The sequence below is a fragment of the Pristiophorus japonicus genome, chromosome 16 (genome assembly GCF_044704955.1).
Source record: "Pristiophorus japonicus isolate sPriJap1 chromosome 16, sPriJap1.hap1, whole genome shotgun sequence".
Lineage (NCBI taxonomy): Eukaryota > Metazoa > Chordata > Chondrichthyes > Pristiophoridae > Pristiophorus > Pristiophorus japonicus.
The window spans coordinates 114,619,001-114,642,021 of NC_091992.1; the positions used below are offsets into that span (position 1 = coordinate 114,619,001).

Genomic DNA, 23,021 nt, shown 5'->3' on the forward strand with positions numbered 1-23,021 from the left:
GCTCCACTTCCCCGCCCACTCCCCATAACCCCTTAGCCCCTTATTGTTTAAGAAACTGTCTATTTCTGTCTAAAATTTATTCAATGTCCCAGCTTTCACAGCTCTCTGAGACAGCGAATTCCACAGATTTACAACCCTCTGAAAGAAGAAATTTCTCCTCATCTCAGTTTTAAATGGGCGGCCCCTTATTCTAAGATCATGTCCTCTAGTTCTAGTCTCCCCCATCAGTGGAAACATCCTCTCTGTATCCACCTTGTCAAGCCCCCTCATAATCTTAAACGTTTCAATAAGATCACTTCTCATTCTTCTGAATTCCAATGAGTAGAGGCCCAACCTACACAACCTTTCCTCATAAGTCAACCCCCTCATCTCTGGAATCAACCTTGTGAATCTTCTCTGAATTGCCTCCAAAGCAAGTATATCCTTTCGTAAACATGGAAACCAAAACTGCACGCAGTATACCAGGTGTGGCCTCACCAATAACCTGTATAGCTGTAGCAAGACTTCCTTGCTTTTATACTCCATCCCTGTTGCAATAAAGGCCAAGATTCCATTGGTCTTCCTGATCACTTGCTGTACCTGCATACTATCCTTTTGTGTTTCATGCACAAGTACCCCCAGGTCCCGCTGTACTGCGGCACTTTGCAATCTTTCTCCATTTAAATAATAACTTGCTCTTTGATTTTTTTCTGCCAAAGTGCATGACCTCAGACTTTCCGACATTATACTCCATCTGCCAAATGTTTAGCCACTCACTTAGTCTATCTATGTCATTTTGCAGATGTTTGATGCCCTCCTCACACATTGTTTTTCCTCCCATCTTTGTATCTTCAGCAAACTTGACTACGTTACACTCAGTCCTTTCTTCCAAGTCGTTCATATAGATTGTAAATAGTTGGGGTCCCAGCACTGATCCCTGCGGCACCCGACTAGTTACTGGTTGCCAACCAGAGAATGAACCATTTATCCCGACTCTCTGTTTTCTGATAGTTAGCCAATCCTCTATTCATGCTAATATATTACCTCCAACCCCGTGAACTTTTATCTTGTCCAGTAACCTTTTGTATGGCACCTTGTCAAATGCCTTCTGGAAGTCCAAATACACCACATCCACTGGTTCCCCTTTATCCACCCTGTTCGTTACATCCTCAAAGAACTCCAGCAAATTTGTCAAACATGACTTCCCCTTCATAAATCCATGCTGACTCTGCCTGACCGAATTTTGCTTTTCCAAATGTCCCGCTACTGCTTCTTTAATAATGGACTCCAACATTTTCCCAACCACAGATGTTAGGCTAACTGGTCTATTGTTTCCTGCTTTTTGTCTGCCTCCTTTTTTAAATAGGGGCATTACATTTGCAATTTTCTAATCTGCTGGGTCCTCCCCAGAACCCAGGGAATTTTGGTAAATTACAACTAATGCATCCACAATCCCTGCCACTACTTCTCTTAAGACCCTGGATGCAAGCCATCAGGTCCAGGGGATTTATCTGTCTTTAGTCCCATTATCTTACTGAGTACCACCTCCTTAGTGATTGTGATTGTGTTAAGTTCCTCCCCCCAATAGCCACTTGACTATCCACTGTTGGAATACTGTTAGTCCTTTACCATAAAGACTGATACAAAATATTTGTTCAGAGTTTCTGCCATCTCCATGTTCCCCATTACTAATTCCCCAGTCTCGTCCTCTAAGGGACCAACATTTATTTTCGCCACTGTTTTCCTTTTTATATACCTATAGAAATTCTTGCTATGTGTTTTTATATTTTGTGCTAGTTTACTTTCATAGTCTATCTTCCCTTTTTGAATCATTTTTTTAGTCATTATTTACTGGCTTTTAAAAGCTTCCCAGTCTGCTGTCCTCCCACTAGTTTTGGCCAATTTGTATGCCCTTGTTTTTAATTGGATACCGTCCTTTATTTTTTTAGTTCGCCACGGATGGCTCTCTTTTCTCTTACACCCTTTCCTCCTCACTGGAATTTCTTGAGAGTTGTGAAATATCTCCTTAAATGTAATCTTTGGCTTATTAATTTAAATACTGAAGTCAATGTGTTGTGGGAAAACTAGAATGACTTTGTTTGGACTACATAATTTTAAAAATGATGCACCCAATCTAAACCACCTTTGCAGTATTGATTACCCCAATGCTGTTCGGAACCACACAGACTGAAGAGTCCCGGGTTCAATTCCTGATTTCTGCTGAGTTAGTTAATTTCAGTCAGGAGTCCTGCAATTGGCCTCAGCTAAGGAGGGGGAAATCCTGCGTCTGAAGAAACTTATTTATCAATATTCTGTTAGCTAAGGATGTAAGTGTGTATGTGTTGTTTCTATTTAGGGCTCAGCAGCTATTGATTGAGATGATTCAGAACATGGCTCGACAGATTCCGTCAATTAAAAAGGTGAAATGTAATATACTAATCAAACATATTTTAAATGGGCTGTCACCAGTACAATGGTGAGATTTTATCAGCAAATAGAGCAAGATTGATTGTAAACCCATTAATAATTTACACAACAATAAAACAGTTCCTATTTTTATGCAGTCCAGTTTGTATGTTATATTCTTGAAACTGAGACCCAGCTCCAGAATCTGTGCCCAGTGTATGGATTGGATGGAGTTGCCTGTGGTACAGTGTTGAATTTCAGCAGGGCAGTTCCACAACTGTACTTAGAAGTGCTACATCACACAATGCATGTGCACACTAATATATTTTTTCCTATATGGTGAGAAAAATGGATGAGCATTTGGTACAAGGGGAGATGTGATATAGAGTATATGTGATTGAATCAACCTTCTCCTGAGCTAGGTCTTTTAAAAAAAAATAGCACCTATGATGCATGTACAATCATATTTGATTCAACTTCCAAATGTCTGAATTACAAGCTATAGGTCTCAGTGTAAAAAGCATATTAATTATATGAACTCGGATAATTATGCTGCACTGCACCACTGTAGCTGGAATACTCGAAGCTGAGGTTGAGAGAAGCTGTACTGGTGACTGAGGACTAGTGTTTGTCTCATGTCTCTTGGTGGCATACATGTTCCATATACATGTGTATGTACATAACTTTGTGCAGTGTAAGTGAGGCAGATGCCTCTTAATAGATATCTTACAAGTCTCCAGTTGTCTTGGTTAACCCTCGCCACTGGACCAAGACTTAGCTCTGTCAAGCCCGTGTGGTGGCTGGTGTGCAACGACCACCACACGTTAAAAAAAATCCAAGCAAAGGCATCTTCCACCCTTGAGGATGTAGTTCAGGTTCTTCATTCGAAACACCTGTGAACTCATCCTTTTTTTTGGCCTGGAAGCAAGTCATCCTCGTTTCGAGGGACTGCCTGTGATGATGATGACCTTACTGGTTTAACTGTTTACTTAAATAATTTCATCCATTTAAAGTATCCATTAATTCATCACATGAACTCATTGAAAATGTAGATAAATTACTTGCTGTGTTTCAGGTCAGGCGTCATCCCTACTCTTTCCTTATACTCTGTCCTGTGCTTGTTTTACCAGCGAGATCGGAAAACTTCAAGTCAAAATAAACTTGTGCGAATAGTCAGCACTGATAAAAGTCAGAGAAATCCACTCTGGTTATCATTTGACTGTGGCACTATCAATCCCGACAAAGAACAAGGTAAGATTCAGGTGTCACAGCGAGAGTAGATCGATTATGACAACAGTTGTGACCATTTAATTTATAATGGCCCATAATTTTCAGTCAGCGGCAAAGCAAAGGCATTGCCACTGGCCCCAAAGTAAGTATCCAACAAAGATCTCGCGATCTCTGTTGTGAGAAGTTCGGCTTTTCCGACACGTAATCGAAATCAACGCAAGTTAATGGGGAATCCCTGACGCGAGCTGCTGTGATGTCAACAAGCTGTCCAAGCAGCCAATCACAATGCAGAATTCTCACAGCTAGGAAACCAGGAAGTGGGTAAGCTCCTATAATTCTAACTTTTTTTTTAGTTAGAGAGAGCAAAGGGCTCTTATATGGGGAAAGAGCAAACCTGAAATAAAGATGAACAAACTTTTTTAAAGTTTCTTAAAAAATAAATTTTCTATAAAAATGGATAAATTTGACACTGCACAAAATCAAATTAGTTTTTCAGGGCCATAACAGGACTGTTTTGCAGTCAATACACTGTTAAAACCCCAGTTACATCTAATCCAAAAAGGGCTAACTTTTAATGGGGTATTTAACAGCAGTATTACCCCAGAAGAGCCAAAGCTTTCATCAGATTCACCGATTTGAGAGTTTACAAAAGCAAAATACTCCAGATGCTGGAAATCTGAAATATAAACAAAAAATGCCAGAAATGCTTTTGTCAGACAAAAGGTCGTCGACCTGGAACGTTAACTCTGTTTCTCTCTCCACAGATGCTGCCTGACCTATTGAGTATTTCTAACATTTTCTGTTTTTATTAGACAGATTACACTGATTGTTGGCTGTGTGTGGGGTGTGGGGGGTGGGGGGGTGGTTGGCGGGGTGATGGGGGGGGGGTTGCCCAGCGCAGCCAGTGTTGGAGCAGTGAATGACCGACCGCAACTTCAGGATTTCTGCATTAAGCTGCGCATGCGCTACATCCTGAAGTTGCGGTCAGTTTCAAAGGCGAAATGTCATCAGGACTGCAAGTTCCGGGCCTGAATCTTTCAGTTATCATCATTCAAATTGTGATTTGGCCATGCAGTAAAACTCTTCCAATATAAGTTGGCTAAGATCAAATTTGAGCACAAGATTGCCACTTCTATTAAAATCCCGAGCATTTTGCAGTAGAATGCAACCAACTGTAAATGTGCAGTTTTTCCTCTATTGGCTGCAATTCATTCTGTAAAGAACCTGACATTCCAGGAACCGATGGCATGAACATGGCATTTTGGGTTGGATTTTCGGGTTTGGGAATTTTTAGGCAAAAATGTAAGTGATATGTGAAAATTACCGTGTTCGCTGCGTTACCGATTTTAGGCCAAACTTTCAGCCTTTGTGGTCTGCGCCCAAAGGGAGGTGTTGCACAATCTTTCACGCCGCAAAGCGCAATCATCGCCAACTTTAGTGTGAGGCCGGGAATGCTGCGAGAGAGGCCTTGGGAGGATGGGGCGGTTGGGGGGGGGATGCGGGGGGTGGGGGAAATCAAAAAACATTACCAAGATCCTTATCTAATAAATCACTGCAAAAAACCTTTAAAACTTTAACTTACCTTTTTTGAAGGTTTTCTAACGTACCCCTGCAGCAGGGCTGCACCGACATCCTCCTCACAACTTACATTCCAACCTAGCTTTGTATCATCAGCAAATTTAGATATATTAGAAACATAGAAACATAGAAAATGGGTGCAGGAGTCGGCCATTCGGCCCTTCGAGCCTGCACCACCATTCAATATGATCATGGCTGATCATGCAACTTCAGTACCCCATTCCTGCTTCCTCTCCATTCCCCTTGATCCCTTTAGCCGTAACTCCCTTTTGAATGTATCTACCGAACTGGCCTCAACAACTTTCTGCGGTAGAGAATTCCACAGGTTCACAATTCTCTGAGTGAAGAAGTTTCTCCTCATCTTGGTCCTAAATGGCTTATCCCTTATCCTTAGACTGTGACCCCTGGTTCTGGACTTCCCCAACATCGGGAACAATCTTCCTGCGTCTAATCTGTCCAATCCCGTCAGAATTTTTTATGTTTCCATGAGATCCCCACTCATTCTTCTAAATTCCAGTGAATATAATCCAAGTCGATCCAGTCTTTCTTCATATGTCAGTCCTACCATCCCAGGAATCAGTCTGGTGAACTTTCGCTCCATTCCCTCAATAGCAAGAATGTACTTCCTCAGATTAGGAGACCAAGACTGAACACAATATTCAAGGTGTGGTCTCACAAAGGCCCTGTACAACTTCAGTAAGACCTCCTTGCTCCGATATGCAAATCCTCTCGCTATGAAGGCAAACATGCCATTTGCCTTTTTCACCGCCTGCTGTACCTGCATGCCAACTTTCAATGAGCGATAGTGATAGGGGATTCAATTGTAAGGGGAATAGATAGGCATTTCTGCGGCCGCAACCGAGACTCCAGGATGGTATGTTGTCTCCCTGGTGCAAGGGTCAAGGATGTCTCGGAGCGGTTGCAGGCATTCTGAAAAGGGAGGGTGAATAGTCAGTTGTCGTGGTGCACATTGGCACCAACGATATAGGTAAAAACGTGATGAGGTCCTACGAAACGAATTTAAGGAGCTAGGAGCTAAATTAAAAAGTAGGACCTCAAAACTAGTAATCTCGGGATTGCTACCAGTGCCACGTGCTAGTCAGAGTAGGAATCGCAGGATAGCTCAGATGAATACGTGGCTTGAGCAGTGGTGCAGCAGGGAGGGATTCAAATTCCTGGGGCATTGGAACCAGTTCTGGGGGAGGTGGGACCAGTACAAACCGGACGGTCTGCACCTAGGCAGGACCGGAACCAATGTCCTCGTGCTGTTGGGGAGGTGTTAAACTAATATGGCAGGAGGATGGGAACCAATGCAGGGAGACAGAGGGAAACAAAATGGAGACAGAAGCAAAAGACAGAAAGGAGATGAGTAAAAGTGGAGGGCAGAGAAACCCAAGACAAAAAACAAAAAGGGCCGCTTTACAGCAAAATTCTAAAGGGTCAAAGTGTGTTACAAAGGCAAGGCTGAAGGCTCTGTGCCTCAATGCGAGGAGTATTCGGAATAAGGTGGACGAATTAACTATGCAGATAGCAGTTAACGGATACAATGTGGTTGGCATCACAGAGACATGGCTCCAGGGTGACCAAGGCTGGGAACTCAACATCCAAGGGTATTCAACATTTAGGAAGGATAAACAGAAAGGAAAAGGAGATGGGGTGGCATTGCTGGTTAAAGAGTAAATTAATGCAATTGTAAGGAAAGACATTAGCTTGGATGATGTGGAATCGGTATGGGTGGAGCTACGGAATACCAAAGGGCAGAAAACGCTAGTGGAAGTTACAGACCTCCAAACAGTAGTAGTGATGTTGGGGAGGGCATCAAACAAGAAATTAGGGGTGCATGCAATAAAGGTGCAGCAGTTATCATGGGTGACTTTAATATGCATATAGATTGGGCTAACCAAATCTGGAGGGCATAAGGGATGGTTTTCTAGACCAATATGTCGAGGAACCAACTAGAGGGGAGGCCATCTTAGACTAGGGTGTTGTGTAATGAGAGAGGATTAATTAGCAATCTTGTTGTGCGAGGCCCCTTGGGGAAGAGTGACCATAATATGGTGGAATTCTACATTAGGATGGAGAATGAAACAGTTAATTCAGAGACCATGGTCCAGAACTTAAAGAACGGTAACTTTGAAGATATGAGGCGTGAATTGGCTAGGATAGATTGGCAAATGATACTTAAGGGGTTGACAGTGGATGGACAATGGCAGACATTTAGAGACCGCATGGATGAACTACAACAATTGTACATCCTGTCTGCCGTAAAAATAAAAAAGGGAAGGTGGCTCAATCGTGGCTATCAAGGGAAGTCAGGGATAGTATTAAAGCCAAGGAAGTGGCATAGAAATTGGCCAGAAATAGCAGCGAACCCAGGGACTGGGAGAAATTTAGAACTCAGCAGAGGAGGACAAAGGGTTTGATTAGGGTAGGGAAAATAGAGTACGAGATGAAGCTGGCAGGGAACATTAAAATGGATTGCAAAAGCTTCTATAGATATGTAAAGAAAAAAAGATTAGTAAAGGCAAACGTAGGTCCCCTGCAGTCAGAATCAGGGGAAGTCATAACTGGGAACAAAGAAATGGCTGACCAATTGAACAAGTACTTTGGTTCGGTATTCACTAAGGAGGACACAAACAACCTTCCGGATATAAAAGGAGTCAGAGGGTCTAGTAAGAAGGAGGAACTGAGGGAAATCCTTATCAGTCGGGAAATTGTGTTGGGGAAATTGATGGGATTGAAGGCCGATAAATCTCCAGGGCCTGATGGTCTGCATCCCAGAGTACTTAAGGAGGTAGCCTTGGAAATAGCGGATGCATTGACAGTCATTTTCCAACATTCCATAGATTCTGGATCAGTTCCTATGGAGCGGAGGGTAGCCAATGTAACCCCACTTTTTAAAAAAGGAGGAAGAGAAAAAACAGGGAATTATAGACCGGTCAGCCTGACATCGGTAGTGGGTAAAATGATGGAATCAATTATTAAGGATGTCATAGCAGCGCATTTGGAAAGAGGTGACATGATAGGTCCAAGTCAGCATGGATTTGTGAAAGGGAAATCATGCTTGACAAATCTTCTGGAATTTTTTGAGGGTGTTTCCAGTAGAGTGGACAAGGGGGAACCAGTTGATGTGGTGTATTTGGACTTTCAGAAGGCTTTCGACAAGGTTCCACACAAGAGATTAATGTGCAAAGTTAAAGCACATGGGATTGGGGGTAGTGTGCTGACATGGATTGAGAACTGGTTGTCAGACAGGAAGCAAAGAGTAGGAGTAAATGGGTACTTTTCAGAATGGCAGGCAATGACTAGTGGGGTGCCGCAAGGTTCTGTGCTGGGGCCCCAGCTGTTTACATTGTACATTAATGATTTAGACGAGTCGATTAAATGTAGTATCTCCAGATTTGTGGATGACACTAAGTTGGGTGGCAGTGTAAGCTGCGAGGAGAATGCTATGAGGCTGCAGAGTGACTTGGATAGGTTAGGTGAGTGGGCAAATGCATGGCAGATGAAGTATAATGTGGATAAATGTGAGGTTATCCACTTTGGTGGTAAAAACAGGGAGACAGACTATCATCTGAATGGTGACAGATTAGGAAAAGGGGAGGTGCAACGAGACCTGGGTGTCATGGTACATCAGTCATTGAAGGTTGGCATGCAGGTACAGCAGGCGGTTAAGAAAGCAAATGGCATGTTGGCCTTCATAGCAAGGGAATTTGAGTACAGGGGCAGGGAGGTGTTACTACAGTTGTACAGGGCCTTTGTGAGGCCACACCTGGCGTATTGTGTACAGTTTTGGTCTCCTAGCTTGAGGAAGGACATTCTTGCTATTGAGGGAGTGCAGCGAAGGTTCACCAGACTGATTCCCGGGATGGCGGGACTGACATATCAAGAAAGATTGGATCAACTGGGCTTGTATTCACTGGAGTTCAGAAGAATGAGAGGGGATCTCATAGAAACGTTTAAAATTCTGACGGGTTTAGACAGGTTAGATGCAGGAAGAATGTTCCTAATGTTGGGGAAGTCCAGAACCAGGGGTCACAGTCTAAGGATAAGGTGTAAGCCATTTAGGACCGAGATGAGGAGGAATTTCTTCACCCAGAGAGTGGTGAACCTGTGGAATTCTCTACCACAGAAAGTTGTTGAGGCCAATTCACTAAATATATTCAAAAAGGAGTTAGATGAAGTCCTTACTACTAGGGGGATCAAGGGGTATGGTGAGAAAGCAGGAATGGGGTACTGAAGTTGCATGTTCAGCCATTAACTCATTGAATGGTGGTGCAGGCTAGAAGGGCCGAATGGCCTACTCCTGCACCTATTTTCTATGTTTCTATGTTTCTATGACTAATGTACCATGATATCCAGGTCTCGTTGCACCTCTGCTTTTCCTAATCTGTCACCATTCAGATAATATTCTGCCTCCCTGTTTTTGCCACCAAAGTGGATAACCTCACATTTATCGACATTATACTGCATCTGCCATGCATTTTCCCACTCACCTAACCTGTCCAAGTCACCCTGCAGCCTCATAGCATTGGGGGTAATGTACTGATGTGGATAGAGAACTGATTGGCAGACAGGTAGCAGAGAGTCGGGATAAACGATTCCTTTTCAGAATGGCAGGCAGTTATTAGTGGGGTGCCGCAGGGCTCAGTGCTGGGACCCCAACTCTTTACAATATACATTAACGATTTGGATGAAGGAATAGAGTGTAATATCTCCAAGTTTGAGGATGACAATAAACTGGGTGGCAGTGTGAGCTGTGAGGAGGACGCTAAGAGGTTGCAGGGTGACTTGGACAGATTAGGTGAGTGGGCAAATACATGGCAGATGCAGTATAATGTAGATAAATGTGAGGTTATCCATTTTGGGGGCAAAAACACGAAGGCAGGATATTATCTGAATGGCGGCAGACTAGAAAAAGGGGAGGTGCAACGAGACCTGGGTGTCATGGTTCATCAGTCACTGAAAGTGGGCACGCAGGAACAGCAGGCGGTAAAGAAGGCAAATGGTATGTTGGACTTCATAGCTAGGGGATTTGAATATAGGAGCAGGGAGGTCTTACTGCAGTTGTACAGGGCCTTAGTGAGGCCTCACCTGGAATATTGTGTTCAGTTTTGGTCTCCTAGTCTGAGGGAGGACGTTCTTGCTATTGAGGGAAGTGCAGTGAAGGTTCACCAGACTGATTCCAGGGATGGCTGGGCTGTCATATGAGGAGAGATTGGATCAACTGGGCCTTTATTCACTGGCGTTTAGAAGGATGAGAGGGGATCTCATAGAAACATATAAGATTCTGACGGGACTGGACAGGTTAGATGCGGGAAGAATGTTCTCGATGTTGGGGAAGTCCAGAACCAGGGGACATAGTCTTAGAATAGGGGGTAGGCCATTTAGGACTGAGATGAGGAGAAACTTCTTCACTCAGAGAGTTGTTGACCTGTGGAATTCCCTGCCGCAGAGAGTTGTTGATGCCAGTTCATTGAATATATTCAAGAGGGAGTTAGATATGGCCCTTACGGTTAAGGGGATCAAGGGGTGTATAGAGAAAGCAGGAAAGGGGTATTGAAGGAATGATCAGCCATGATCTTATTGAATGGCGATGCAGGCTCGAAGGGCCGAATGGCCTACTCCTGCACCTATTTTCTATGTTTCTATTTTTCCTCACAGTTCACACTGCCACCCAGCTTAGTGTCATCTGCAAACTTGGAGATATTACATTCAATTCCTTTGTCTAAATCATTAATGTATATTGTAAATAGCTGTAGCTGGGGGGCGAGCACTAAACCTTGCGGTACTCCACTAGTCACTGCCTGCCATTCTGAAAAGGACCCCTTTATTCCTACTCTTTGCTTCCTGTCTGCCAACCAGTTCTCTATCTATGTCAATACATTACCCCAATCCCATGTGCCTTAATTTTGCACACTAATCTCTTATGTGGGACCTTGTCAAAAGCCTTTTGAAAGTCCAAATACACCACATCCACTGGTTCTCCCTTGTCCACTCTACTAGTTACATCCTCAAAAAATTCTAGAAGATTTGTCAAGCATGATTTCCCTTTCATAAATCCATGCTGACTTGGACCGATCCTGTCACTGCTTTCCAAATGCACTGCTATTACGTCTTTAATAATTGATTCCAACATTTTCCCCACTACCGATGACAGGCTAACTGGTCTCTAATTTCCTGTTTTCTCTCTCCCTCCTTTTTTAAAAAGTGGGGTTACATTAGCTACCCTCCAATCCATAGGAACTGATCCAGAATCTATAGAATGTTGGAAAATGATCACCAATGCATGCACTATTTCTCGGGCCACTTCCTTAAGTACTCTGGGATGCAGACTAGAAGGCCCTGGGGATTTATCAGTCTTCAATCCCATTAATTTCCCGAACACAATTTCCTGAATCATAAGGATTTCCTTCAGTTCCTCCTTCTCGCTAGACCCTAGGTCCCCTAGTATTTCCGGAAGGTTATTTGTGTCTTCCATAGTGAAGACAGAATCAAAGTATTTGTTCAATTGTTCTGCCATTTCTTTGTTCCTCGTTATAAATTCATTTGATTCTGACTGCGAGGGACCTACATTTGTCTTCACTAATCTTTTTCTCTTCACATATCTATAGAAGCTTTTGCAGTCAGTTTTTATGTTCCCTGCAAGCTTACTCTCATACTCTATTTTCCCCCTCCTAATTAAACCCTTTGTCCTCCTCTGCTGAATTCTAAATTTCTCCCAGTCCTCAGGTTTGCTGCTTTTTCTGGCCAATTTATATGCCTCTTCCTTGGATTTAACACGATCCCTAATTTCAGTTGTTAGCTACGGTTGAGCCACCTTCCCCGTTTTATTTTTACGCCAGACAGGGATGTACAATTGTTGAAGTTCTTCCATGTGATCTTTAAATGTCTGCCATTGCCTATCCACCGTCAACCTTTTAAGTATCATTCGCCTGTCTATCCTAGCCAATTCACGTCTCATACCATCAAAGTTACCTTTCTTTACGTTCAGGACCCTAGTCTCTGAATTAACTGTGTCGCTCTCCATCTTAAAGAAGAATTCTACCATATTATGGTCACTCTTTTCCAAGGGTCCTCGCACAACAAGATTGCCAATTAATCCTCTCTCATAACACAATACGCAGTCTAGGATGGCCTGCACTCTAGTTGGTTCCTCGACATATTGGTCTAGAAACCATCCCTTATACACGCCAAGAAATCCTCCTCCACCGTATTGCTACCAGTTTGGTTAGCCCAATCTATATGTCGATTAAAGTCACCCATGATAACTGCTGTACCTTTAGTGCACGCATCCCTAATTTCCTGTTTGATGCCATCTCCAACCTCACTACCACTGTTTGGTGGTCTGTACACAACTCCCACTTGTGTTTTATGCCCTTTGGTTTTCCGTAGCTCTACCCATACAGATTCCACATCATCCAAGCTAATTTCCTCCCTTACTATTGCGTTACTTTCCTCTTTAATTAGCAACACTACCCCACCTCCTTTTCCTTTCTGTCTATCCTTCCTGAATATTGAATACCCCTGAATGTTGAGTTCCCAGCCTTGGTCACCCTGAAGCCATGTCTCCATCATCCCAATTACATCATATACCTTAACAGCTACCTGTGCAGTTAATTCATCCACCTTATTACAAATGCTCTTCGCATTGAGACACAGAGCCTTCAGGCTTGTTTTTTTTAACACTTTGTCCTTTTAGAATTATGTTGTAATGTGACCCTTTTTGATTTGTGCCTTTGATTTCTCTGCCCTCCACCTTTCCTTATCTCCTTTCTACCTTTTGCTTCTGCCCCCATTTTACTTCCATCTGTCTCCCTGCATAGATTCCCATTCCCCTGCCATATTATTTTAAACCCTCCCCAACAGCACTAGGAAACACTCCCCCTAGTACATTGGTTCCAGTCCTGCCCAGGTGTAGACCATCCGGTTTGTACTGGTCCCACCTCCCCCAGAACCAGTTCCAATGTCCCAGGAATTTAAATCCCTCCCTCTTGCACCATTCCTCAAGCCACGTATTCATCTTAACTATCCTGCTATTTCTACTCTGACTAGCATGTGGCACTGGTAGCAATCCTGAGATTACAGTTGGTCCCCTCATCCAAACATTGATATAGATTGTAAATAGCTGAGGCCCAATCACTAATCCTTGTGGTACCCCACTAGTTACAGCCTGCCAACTCAAAAATGACCCGTTTATGCCATTATCTGTTATCTGTCCATTAGCCAATGCTAGTATATTACCCCCAATCCCATGAGCCCCAATTTTGTTTAATAACCTCTTGTTTGGCACTTTATTGAATGCCTTCTGAAAATCAAAACACACCACATCCACTGGTTCCCCCTTATCTATTCTGCTCGTTACAACCTTAAAAAATTCTGACAGATTCATCAAACATGATTTCCCTTTTATAAATCCGTGTTGACTCTGCCCAATCCTATTATTACTTTCTAAGTCTCCTGTTACCATGTCCTTAATAATAGCTTTCAGCATTTTCTCTACTACTGATGTCAGGCTAACTGATCTTTAGTTCCCCATTTTCTCTCTCCCTCCTTTCTTAAATAGTGGGGTTACATTAGGTTTATTATTTATATTTTGTTCTAATTCTGCCCTCTTGAGCACCCTGATTATAATCGCTCAACCATTGATGGCTGTGCCTCTGTTGCCTAGGCCCTAAACTCTGGAATTTCATGCCTAAACCTCTCCACCTCTTTACACTCTCTTTCCTCCTTCAAGATGCTCCTTAAAGCTTACCTCTTTGACCAAGCCCTGTCCAAATTTCTACTTATGCGGCTCGGTGTCAATTTTTAAATCTCATGACACTCCTGTTGAAGTGCCTTGGGATGTTTCACTACGTTAAAGGTGTTATATAGATATAAGTTGTTGTTGCATTTGAATTCGGAAAGTACACATTACAATTATTGTTTCTATTTCTAACGTTTTATCATAATTTATTCTAGATGACCAGCCTGCTGGCAATTGCTTTACTTTAATGCCCTACTCACTGGTCAGACCCTGCCACCCACCATCTCTGCGGCCAGTGATCATAGCACCCACGCGAATTGGAAAAATTGTGCTCGAGAAGCTGAAAGACCTAACAGAGTATGAAAAGTGTAAATCTGGTAAGCATCACAAAAATATTACAATTTGTTGAAGAAAAGAAACAGAACTGATGATATGTTTTATATTTCAGTGAAGCGTTCTTTGAGACAGAGGCAGTTATACTTCTAGGCTTTATTTTTAATTTCCATCAATGCTGGAAATTAAGGGAGGAAATTTTACTCTTGACCTGACTTGTGCTATACCTAATCTGAGAGTACATGGCCCAGACAATGTGTGGAAATGTGTTTTGTTTCACTGATATTTGCATCTTGATAAGCACAAGAATTTCACAGTAAACTCAAATCATCATCATAGGCAGTCCCTTGAAATCGAGGAAGACTTGCTTCCACTCTAAAAATGAGGTGGCTGTACAATCCAATACAGGAATTACAGTCTCTGTCACAGGTGGGACAGACAGTGGTTGAAGGAAAGGGTGGGTGGGGAGTCTGGTTTGCCGCACGCGCCTTCCACTGCCTGCGCTAGTTTTCTGCATGCTCTCGGCGACAAGACTCGAGGTGCTCAGCGCCCTCCCGGATGCTCTTCCTCCACTTAGGGCGGTCTTGGGCCAGGGATTCCCAGATGTCGGTGGGGATGTTGCACTTTAACAAGGAGGCTTTGAGGGTGTCCTTGAAACGTTTCCTCTGCCCACCTGGGGCTCACTTGCTGTGTAGGAGTTCTGAATAGAGCTCTTGTGAACACAGTGCAAAACTCAAACGGATATGCATGGAGTACCCATTCTGAAAGAAACTATATATTGCAGCTGCAGATTCCAAGACAGCATCAAAGATATTTGAATATTTGTCTATAAAATATAGATATAGATGGTAGAGGCTCCTTTAATTTGTAATTTCATGTACTTGCTCATAATATTCCATATATACTCAATGAGAACTTATAATCTTTATTTTGTTTTTAAAGAGTGCTTGAACAATACTGAGTATGCTGAGAAAAACAGAAAAGGGGATATTCTGGGTGTGACAGAAGTACAGAACTCACTTCGCTCCTGTTACACACGGAAGGCAGTAGAGACTGTAGTTGCTAAGGTAATATTGGTGCTTTCATGCATGCTATTGTCACTAATTTGGGTTTTGGTGTTCTTTCTTTCCTGGCTTTTTGGTTGCATGTTTTGCCCTCCCATTGTTGCCCTTCCCATTATATCTCTTCTTTATCTCTGGTTTCTCTTCATCTACTTCATGGCCAGTCGATGGGGAAGAGTGCTTCTGTAAATTTAGCAATTTAGCACTGCCACTTTTTACTCTTCCCACTGCCCTTGTGTTTCCTATTGCCCTCGTGTTTTTCATCTAGTGAGCGAGTCAAATAATTGGCAAAGCTTACTGAATTGTGGAAGATAAATATGAGTGTCACAAGAAGATGAGATTGAACTTGTGAGCTTCTAAATCAGGTCAATACTCTCCCACAGAAACTATCAAAGTTTGTTTAGTTACCTACTAGATACTCTACATTACTACATTGGTGTGTTTTATCTATCCACGATTGTTTTAAGGACAAAAGAACCACAGGATAAGTCATCATCATCATCATCATCATCATCATAGTCAGTCCCTCGAAATCGAGGAAGACTTTCTTCCATTCTAAAAATGTGTTCTTATGTGACTGAACAATCCAATATGGGAATTACAGTCTCTGTTACAGGTGGGAGAGATAGTCGTTGAGGAAAGGGGTGGATGGGACTGGTTTGCCGCACGCTCCTTCCGCTGCCTGCGCTTGGTTTCTCCATGCTCTCGGCGATGAGACGCGAGGTGCACTTCCTCCACTTAGGGCGATCTTTGGCCAGGGACTCCCAAGTGTCGGTGGGGATGTTGCATTTTATCAAGGAGGCTTTGAGGGTGTCCTTGAAACATTTCCTCTGCCCACCTTGGGTTTATTTGCCGTGTAGGAGTTCCGAGTAGAGCGCTTGCTTTGGGAGTCTTGTGTCAGGCATGCGAACAATGTGGCCCGCCCAATGGAGCTGGTCGAGTGTGGTCAGTGCTTCAATGCTGGGGATGTTGGCCTGGTCGAGGATGCTAATGTTGGTGCATCTGTCCTCCCAGGGGATTTGCAGGATCTTGCGGATCTTGGTGGTATTTCTCCAGCAATTTGAGGTGTCTACTGTATATGGTCCTGAGCCATACAGGAGGGCAGATATCATTACAGCCCTGTAGACCATGAGCTTGGTGGCAGATTTGCGGGCCTGATCTTCGAACACTTTTTTCCTCAGGCGGCCTATCAGGATAAGTTACAGGATAAGTAACACCTATCTATCCCATCCAGCCCCCAGCTTCCATAGATAATATACATCTAACCCAACATGAATTCCACCCCACCCATTTAATCTTCCGAGGAGGAAAAACATGTCAATCAGGTTAATTTTATTTAACTTCAAGCCAATACCCCAGAAGGTGAAAAGATAGAGGAAGGATTACTGGATAATTAATTGGAGTGGAAAACATATCTGATGTTTCCCTTCCCAGCCTAGTGACACTGATATCAATTGAAACACTCCGCAGCTGAGATTAACTAACTCTGGAATAACCAAAGATAACAACTGAGACCTTCCTAGTTCATAATGCTCAGTAAAACAGTAGGCAGCGTGTTTACCATGGAGTTAATGGGGAAAGCTTTGTGATGCATTTCTAATATCATTTTCGTTCACATAATCTTTCATTTTCGTTTATGATTTTTTTTTGTTCTTTTTCCACCTTCCTTGACCCTTTCTCTCCTGAAGGTAATTTCTCTTCCTTCTTGGGATACAGTTTCATAGGTATTGAACATCCTCCAATACATCACCCAAGTGGTCATTTTTTCATTTATGAGCCGCGACAGTGAATGTCAGCAGGCTTTTTGACCTTGGGGAGCATCACAGCCAAGCTTAATTCTGTTTTCAACTGACATCAACAAACGCACATTTCCAGCTGGAGTCACTGGATAGTGTTCAGGAATGGAAATGCTGGCCGGGTTTATTACCCTGAGCCAGTAGAGTTGAGGCTAATTGCAAAGTTCCTACAACTGCCTCCAATGAGATCAGTTAACTCAGCTCAGACCAGAGATCTTACCTGGGATCTCCCACGTCAATATGGCTCTGCTACTCACTGCCTTAACTAGCTGAGCTATTGGGAGCTCCCTCCTAAATTCTAATCGACATTTGCTGTTGGTCTGGCTGTGATTTGTATTTATTTGTTTTCAATCTGAAACAACAGTTTTAATATAAATTTGGATTAAGCACATTCTACATAAACCCATTGCTACTTTTCCATCGCTGAAAAAGTTGATTGAATGAAAAAACTGAAAATAAATTGCTTTGGTTTCTATGGAAATTTGGTGATTTTGCGACCAGGTTTTTGATGCTATTTCACCTTTTTTGGCGAACACCCGGTCGGCGGAAAATTTGGTGAAGTTTTGCGGCGGCGCTTTTCATATACCGCTGGAGAGAGGAGCGCCACCGTGCAAGACTCGAAATATCGCTTTCGCCAAAAATTTGGCTCTGTATTTAAGACGAAAAAAACGCCAAGGAAAAAGCTGCGTTGCAGCCCTTGGATCAGCGGTGAGTATGAAGACCTGCAAAAAAGGTAAGTTAAAGTTTTTATTTTTTAATTCTTTTGCAGCGATTTGCTAGATAAGTGTCTTGGAAATGTTTTGAGAATTTTTTCCCCCCTTTTTTCCAATTTATTATTTGGTGTTTTTCCGCCCTCCCTCGACCCAACTCGGCCTTGGACTGAAATTGCCGAGGATCGCGGTTTGCGCTGCGAATCCTCGTGTAATGCCGATTTTTACTGCTGCGCAAATTAAACCTTGAATTTACGGCCTCATAGCGATAGTGTTGCGATAATGATAATTTGCACGAAAAAATACAATTATCGCTGAGAACCGAATTTCTAGCTCTTTATGTTTAATTACAGAATGTCCACTGCCTACTGGAACTTGGTCTGGACTGTGTGAGGCGGTTACATGATGTGGAGATCTATCCCATTGTCATTATCGTCCGTCTCTGTGAAAAGAACATTAAGAAAATTAAGTAAGTCAAGCTGTATTGCATGGACTAATGGGAAAACGGAGTTCATTCTCAAATTCTAGTACAAATATTAGCATTGATCGCAATTTGCAAATGTATTTGTCTTCCAAATGTTAGCCTATTGAGTGCAGAAACTGAGCTGTTGTAAGTGCCTGAATTGCAAAATTGATTGCACATTTATGTTTAGTTTACTTTCAATTATTTTTTCAAAGTTGGCAACAAACTGAATATGAACAAAGTGGCTCTGCTGTTGGGGACAGATAACATGTACCGAACAGGTGATTGCAACCTGGCCTTAGAAATGCAAAGTGAATTGCTCTCAGAGGTGGAAGTAGTCATATTCACTGGGAAAAGTAACAGCTTCAGTAGTCGTAGGGCCAGAATTTGGCTGGGATAACGCACGTTTTAACGCTTTTTTTTGCGTTAAAAGTATGTTTTTGTCATTAAAAAAATGTAACTCCATTTTGTTAATTTGGCCAGTGGTAAAACACCACCGTTAAAAAAATAACGACCACCTTTTTTCAAAACCGTTTTTGTGACATCACTCGGCGTCAGTAATAACAATATCGCCGTTTTTGTGAATTTGGCCAATTATGACATTTTTAAGGACCATGATAAATACCGCACAAAAAAACTTATCTACCTGGTCGAGTTGGATCGAAATCGTCGATAACAGCGCTATCTTGGAAAATGGAGCTACAGTTCAGTGAATTAAAGCTTTTGGAGGGAAGGCTGAGTTTGACAGATTTAGTTTTTTGTGAGTTTTTACTTAGTTTTTAAGGACATTTAAGAACATTTAAGGACATTGCGAATGAGACACTGCTTAAGTTTGGTTTAGTTGAAAAAATAATTTGAGATTTATTAAATATTTGTACACTTGTACTTAAAAGCAACTTTCTTAACTTTAATAAAAAATTGTAGTATTATATTAAACTTTTAAATTAACGTCACTTAAATAATAATAAAGCAAACAACCAATCACAACAACAACAACAACAACAGAAGAAGAACAGCAAAACAACAACCACAGCAGCAAACAAACTTTGGCTGCAGCCATCTCTTTCCCCCCAGCAACCCCCCCACCTAATTTAAACCCCCCCGCCCCCTCTTGCCCTACCATTAGTCTTGCCCGTAACCGCAGGCTTACCCCTAGTCCTGGTGACTCCAAGCTGTTTTTTATTAGTATTGCGGGAAGGGTGCTGTGCTTGTTGGGGGACAGACAAAGGAGACTGCAATGGAAGCCCTTGAGAAGGAGGGAGAGAGAAAACAGGGAATTATAGACCGGTCAGCCTGACATCGGTAGTGGGTAAAATGATGGAATCAATTATTAAGGATGTCATAGCAGTGCATTTGGAAAGAGGTGACATGATAGGTCCAAGTCAGCATGGATTTGTGAAAGGGAAATCATGCTTGACAAATCTTCTGGAATTTTTTGAGGATGTTTCCAGTAGAGTGGATAAGGGAGAACCAGTTGATGTGGTATATTTGGACTTTCAGAAGGCGTTCGACAAGGTCCCACACAAGAGATTGATGTGCAAAGTTAGAGCACATGGGATTGGGGGTAGTGTACTGACATGGATTGAGAACTGGTTGTCAGACAGGAAGCAAAGAGTAGGAGTAAATGGGTACTTTTCAGAATAGCAGGCAGTGACTAGTGGGGTACCGCAAGGTTCTGTGCTGGGGCCCCAGCTGTTTACACTGTACATTAATGATTTAGATGAGGGGATTAAATGTAGTATCTCCAAATTTGCGGATGACACTAAGTTGGGTGGCAGTGTGAGCTGCGAGGAGGATGCTGTGAGGCTGCAGAGCGACTTGGATAGGTTAGGTGAGTGGGCAAATGCATGGCAGATGAAGTATAATGTGGATAAATGTGAGGTTATCCACTTTGGTGGTAAAAACAGAGAGACAGACTATTATCTGAATGGTGACAGATTAGGAAAAGGGGAGGTGCAAAGAGACCTGGGTGTCATGGTACATCAGTCATTGAAGGTTGGCATGCAGGTGCAGCAGGCGGTTAAGAAAGCAAATGGCATGTTGGCCTTCATAGCAAGGGGATTTGAGTACAGGGGCAGGGAGGTGTTGCTACAGTTGTACTGGGCATTGGTGAGGCCACACCTGGAGTATTGTGTACAGTTTTGGTCTCCTAACCTGAGGAAGGACATTCTTGCTATTGAGGGAGTGCAGCGAAGGTTCACCAGACTGATTCCCGGGATGGCGGGACTGACCTATCAAGAAAGACTGGATCAACTGGGCTTGTATTCACTGGAGTTCAGAAGAATGAGAGGGGACCTCATAGAAACATATAAAATTCTGACGGGGTTAGACAGGTTAGATGCAGTAAGAATGTTCCCAATGTTGGGGAAGTCCAGAACCAGGGGTCACAGTCTAAGGATAAGGGGTAAGCCATTTAGGACCGAGATGCGGAGGAACTTCTTCACCCAGAGAGTGGTGAACCTGTGGAATTCTCTACCACAGAAAGTTGTTGAGGCCAATTCACTAAATATATTCAAAAAGGAGTTAGATGAGGTCCTTACTGCTAGGGGGATCAAGGGGTATGGCGAGAAAGCAGGAATGGGGTACTGAAGTTGAATGTTCAGCCATGAACTCATTGAATGGCGGTGCAGGCTAGAAGGGCCGAATGGCCTACTCCTGCACCTATTTTCTATGTTTCTATGTTTCTAAGTCCCGGCTTTGGAGTCTTCATCTAGTTGCTCAGCCTGAACACTGACTGGTAAGGTTGGTTTGGGGATTGGAGTGGCATCAATCGAGACCGTCAATTGCCACTGGGCAATGACAGCCTCAGTGTTGTCGCGTGTTGCAGTTACTGTCTTCTTTGCAATCTGGCCCCATCTCCTCTCTATAGCGCCTACCAGGACCTCATTTGCGCCCTTCTTCCTTTCCAAATCATCCTGCATTTTTGTTCTTGCAGTACCTGTGTTGAAGTATGGAGCACTCTCCTGGAACTTAAATCTCCTTTAAAAATGGCTGATTCAGACCTGGAAGTGTACTGCGCATGCAGGCCTCACTCGTCACGTGAAAAACGGGCAAAAAAAAATCCATGTATGCGCAGAACGGGTGGGTTATTTTATCTCAGAAAAGTTCATTTTTGTGTTAAAAATAGGACGTTTTGTAACGCTTCGCCAAACATTTGGTGAATTTTAGGCCTTTATTTTTTGGCGTTATTTCGGCGGGGGAAAAAAATTGATGATCACGAATAACGTCAAAAAATAGTGATATCGTTATTTGGGGAAATTCTAGCCCCCTGGGTCTCGGACTTTACATCAACAATGCACACACAAGTTTGTTCAAATACTGTTATATTAAAAGAGATATAGGAACTGCAGCATTCAGAAATTCCACATATGGTCAACCAAACCGTATGTAACTTAGATGTATGCAAATTTATATTTTAGGAAAGTTTTCATCATATCCCATTCATTTACATTTGGCTCAATGCAAAATAGAGTATTTGTGTGCATATGTATATACGAAAGATCTAAGGCACTTTCACATTAATGTTTGTTCAATTCAGATCACGAGAGCAGCATCAGTGCACAGGTTCCCTGTTTTTGCACTGCTAAAGCTGACTCCCTTATTGTCACAGGGGAACGTTGGGTCTACAGTTTTGCTGCCAGGTTGCAGAAGTTGGTTTTGGCAATATAAATGGGAGAACACTGCTCTCCTGCAATCGAAACTAGACAAAAGCTAATGCAAGAACATCTATATTCACACTTGCTCAACACTTTCACATGTAATTAAATATATCCTTTAACACCTCATTCATTAGCAATGTGGTATATCTTACACATTGTCACCTTTAAAAATGCTAATCATTTATAAATCTATTCAATAATATATGGTCAGGACCAATACTTGACTCTTTATATAATATCATGCCCATATAATAACCAAAAGACTATGGGGCCGGAGGGGAGCAATTTCAGCCCCTTTATCCCCAAAGGGACATAGGATTTCTTTTTCGAAAGAGAACCATTAAACCTAAAACTTTTTTTTTTGTTTCAGTCGGCATGTTAGTCAGTACTTGGGTGAATCAGATCACCCTTGACTGTAACAGAACTTAGCCGAGAAGCACTTTTACATTAGTGTTTAGATCACAAAAAAGCAGCATTAAATCAGAGAGCCTCCTTGTGCCAGTCTCTCCAGTTTGTTTTGTGAACCATTGGTCTTGCTGTGAGCTTGTCGGAAGTCATTGCCTAAGGCAATTGTAGCAACATCATGATGTACTAGATTAAAGGCTGCTGGGAGTCGCATACTTATAAGGTTGCATGTCTTCCTTTAATCATTATCGGCTCCACAACTGTACAAAGTATGCAAGTGCTATAGTGTATGCACACGTGTCATTTCCTTTGTCTGCACAACAGTTACTGCAACTTTCTGCATGCAGATTTTTGTTTGGTTTGTTTGAAATGGCACAGAGAGCAAATATATGGATGGAATAGATATGAATTTTTATTCATTATTTCTTCTTGATAATTTGCAACTTCTCTTGCATGCTTTTTGCTAAATTCCTAACTTTTCCCATTCATCATCTGCTTTAAATAATTTAACACGGGTGCTGTAAATAACAAGAGCAGAATTTGTGTAGGCAAGCTTATTTGCATATGTGCAGTTTATGTGCAAATCATTTGTTTTCGACAACTTGATGTTGCAACAAAAATGTTTTGAATGCGCATGGTTTCACAGCTCAGAATC

The 23,021-nt window shown here is 42.5% G+C and overlaps 1 protein-coding gene across 1 annotated transcript in view; it reads left to right on the plus strand.

Annotated features, from left to right (window-relative positions):
* card14 (caspase recruitment domain family, member 14) overlaps positions 1 to 23,021 on the plus strand; it is a 69,503-nt gene that overhangs the window by 44,327 nt on the left and 2,155 nt on the right. Inside the window, exons 15-19 of the mRNA XM_070858217.1 lie at positions 2,336 to 2,399; positions 3,516 to 3,636; positions 14,155 to 14,316; positions 15,215 to 15,339; positions 18,193 to 18,308. Coding sequence (XP_070714318.1) covers positions 2,336 to 2,399; positions 3,516 to 3,636; positions 14,155 to 14,316; positions 15,215 to 15,339; positions 18,193 to 18,308 — 588 coding nt within the window. The remainder of the gene's footprint in view (positions 1 to 2,335; positions 2,400 to 3,515; positions 3,637 to 14,154; positions 14,317 to 15,214; positions 15,340 to 18,192; positions 18,309 to 23,021) is intronic.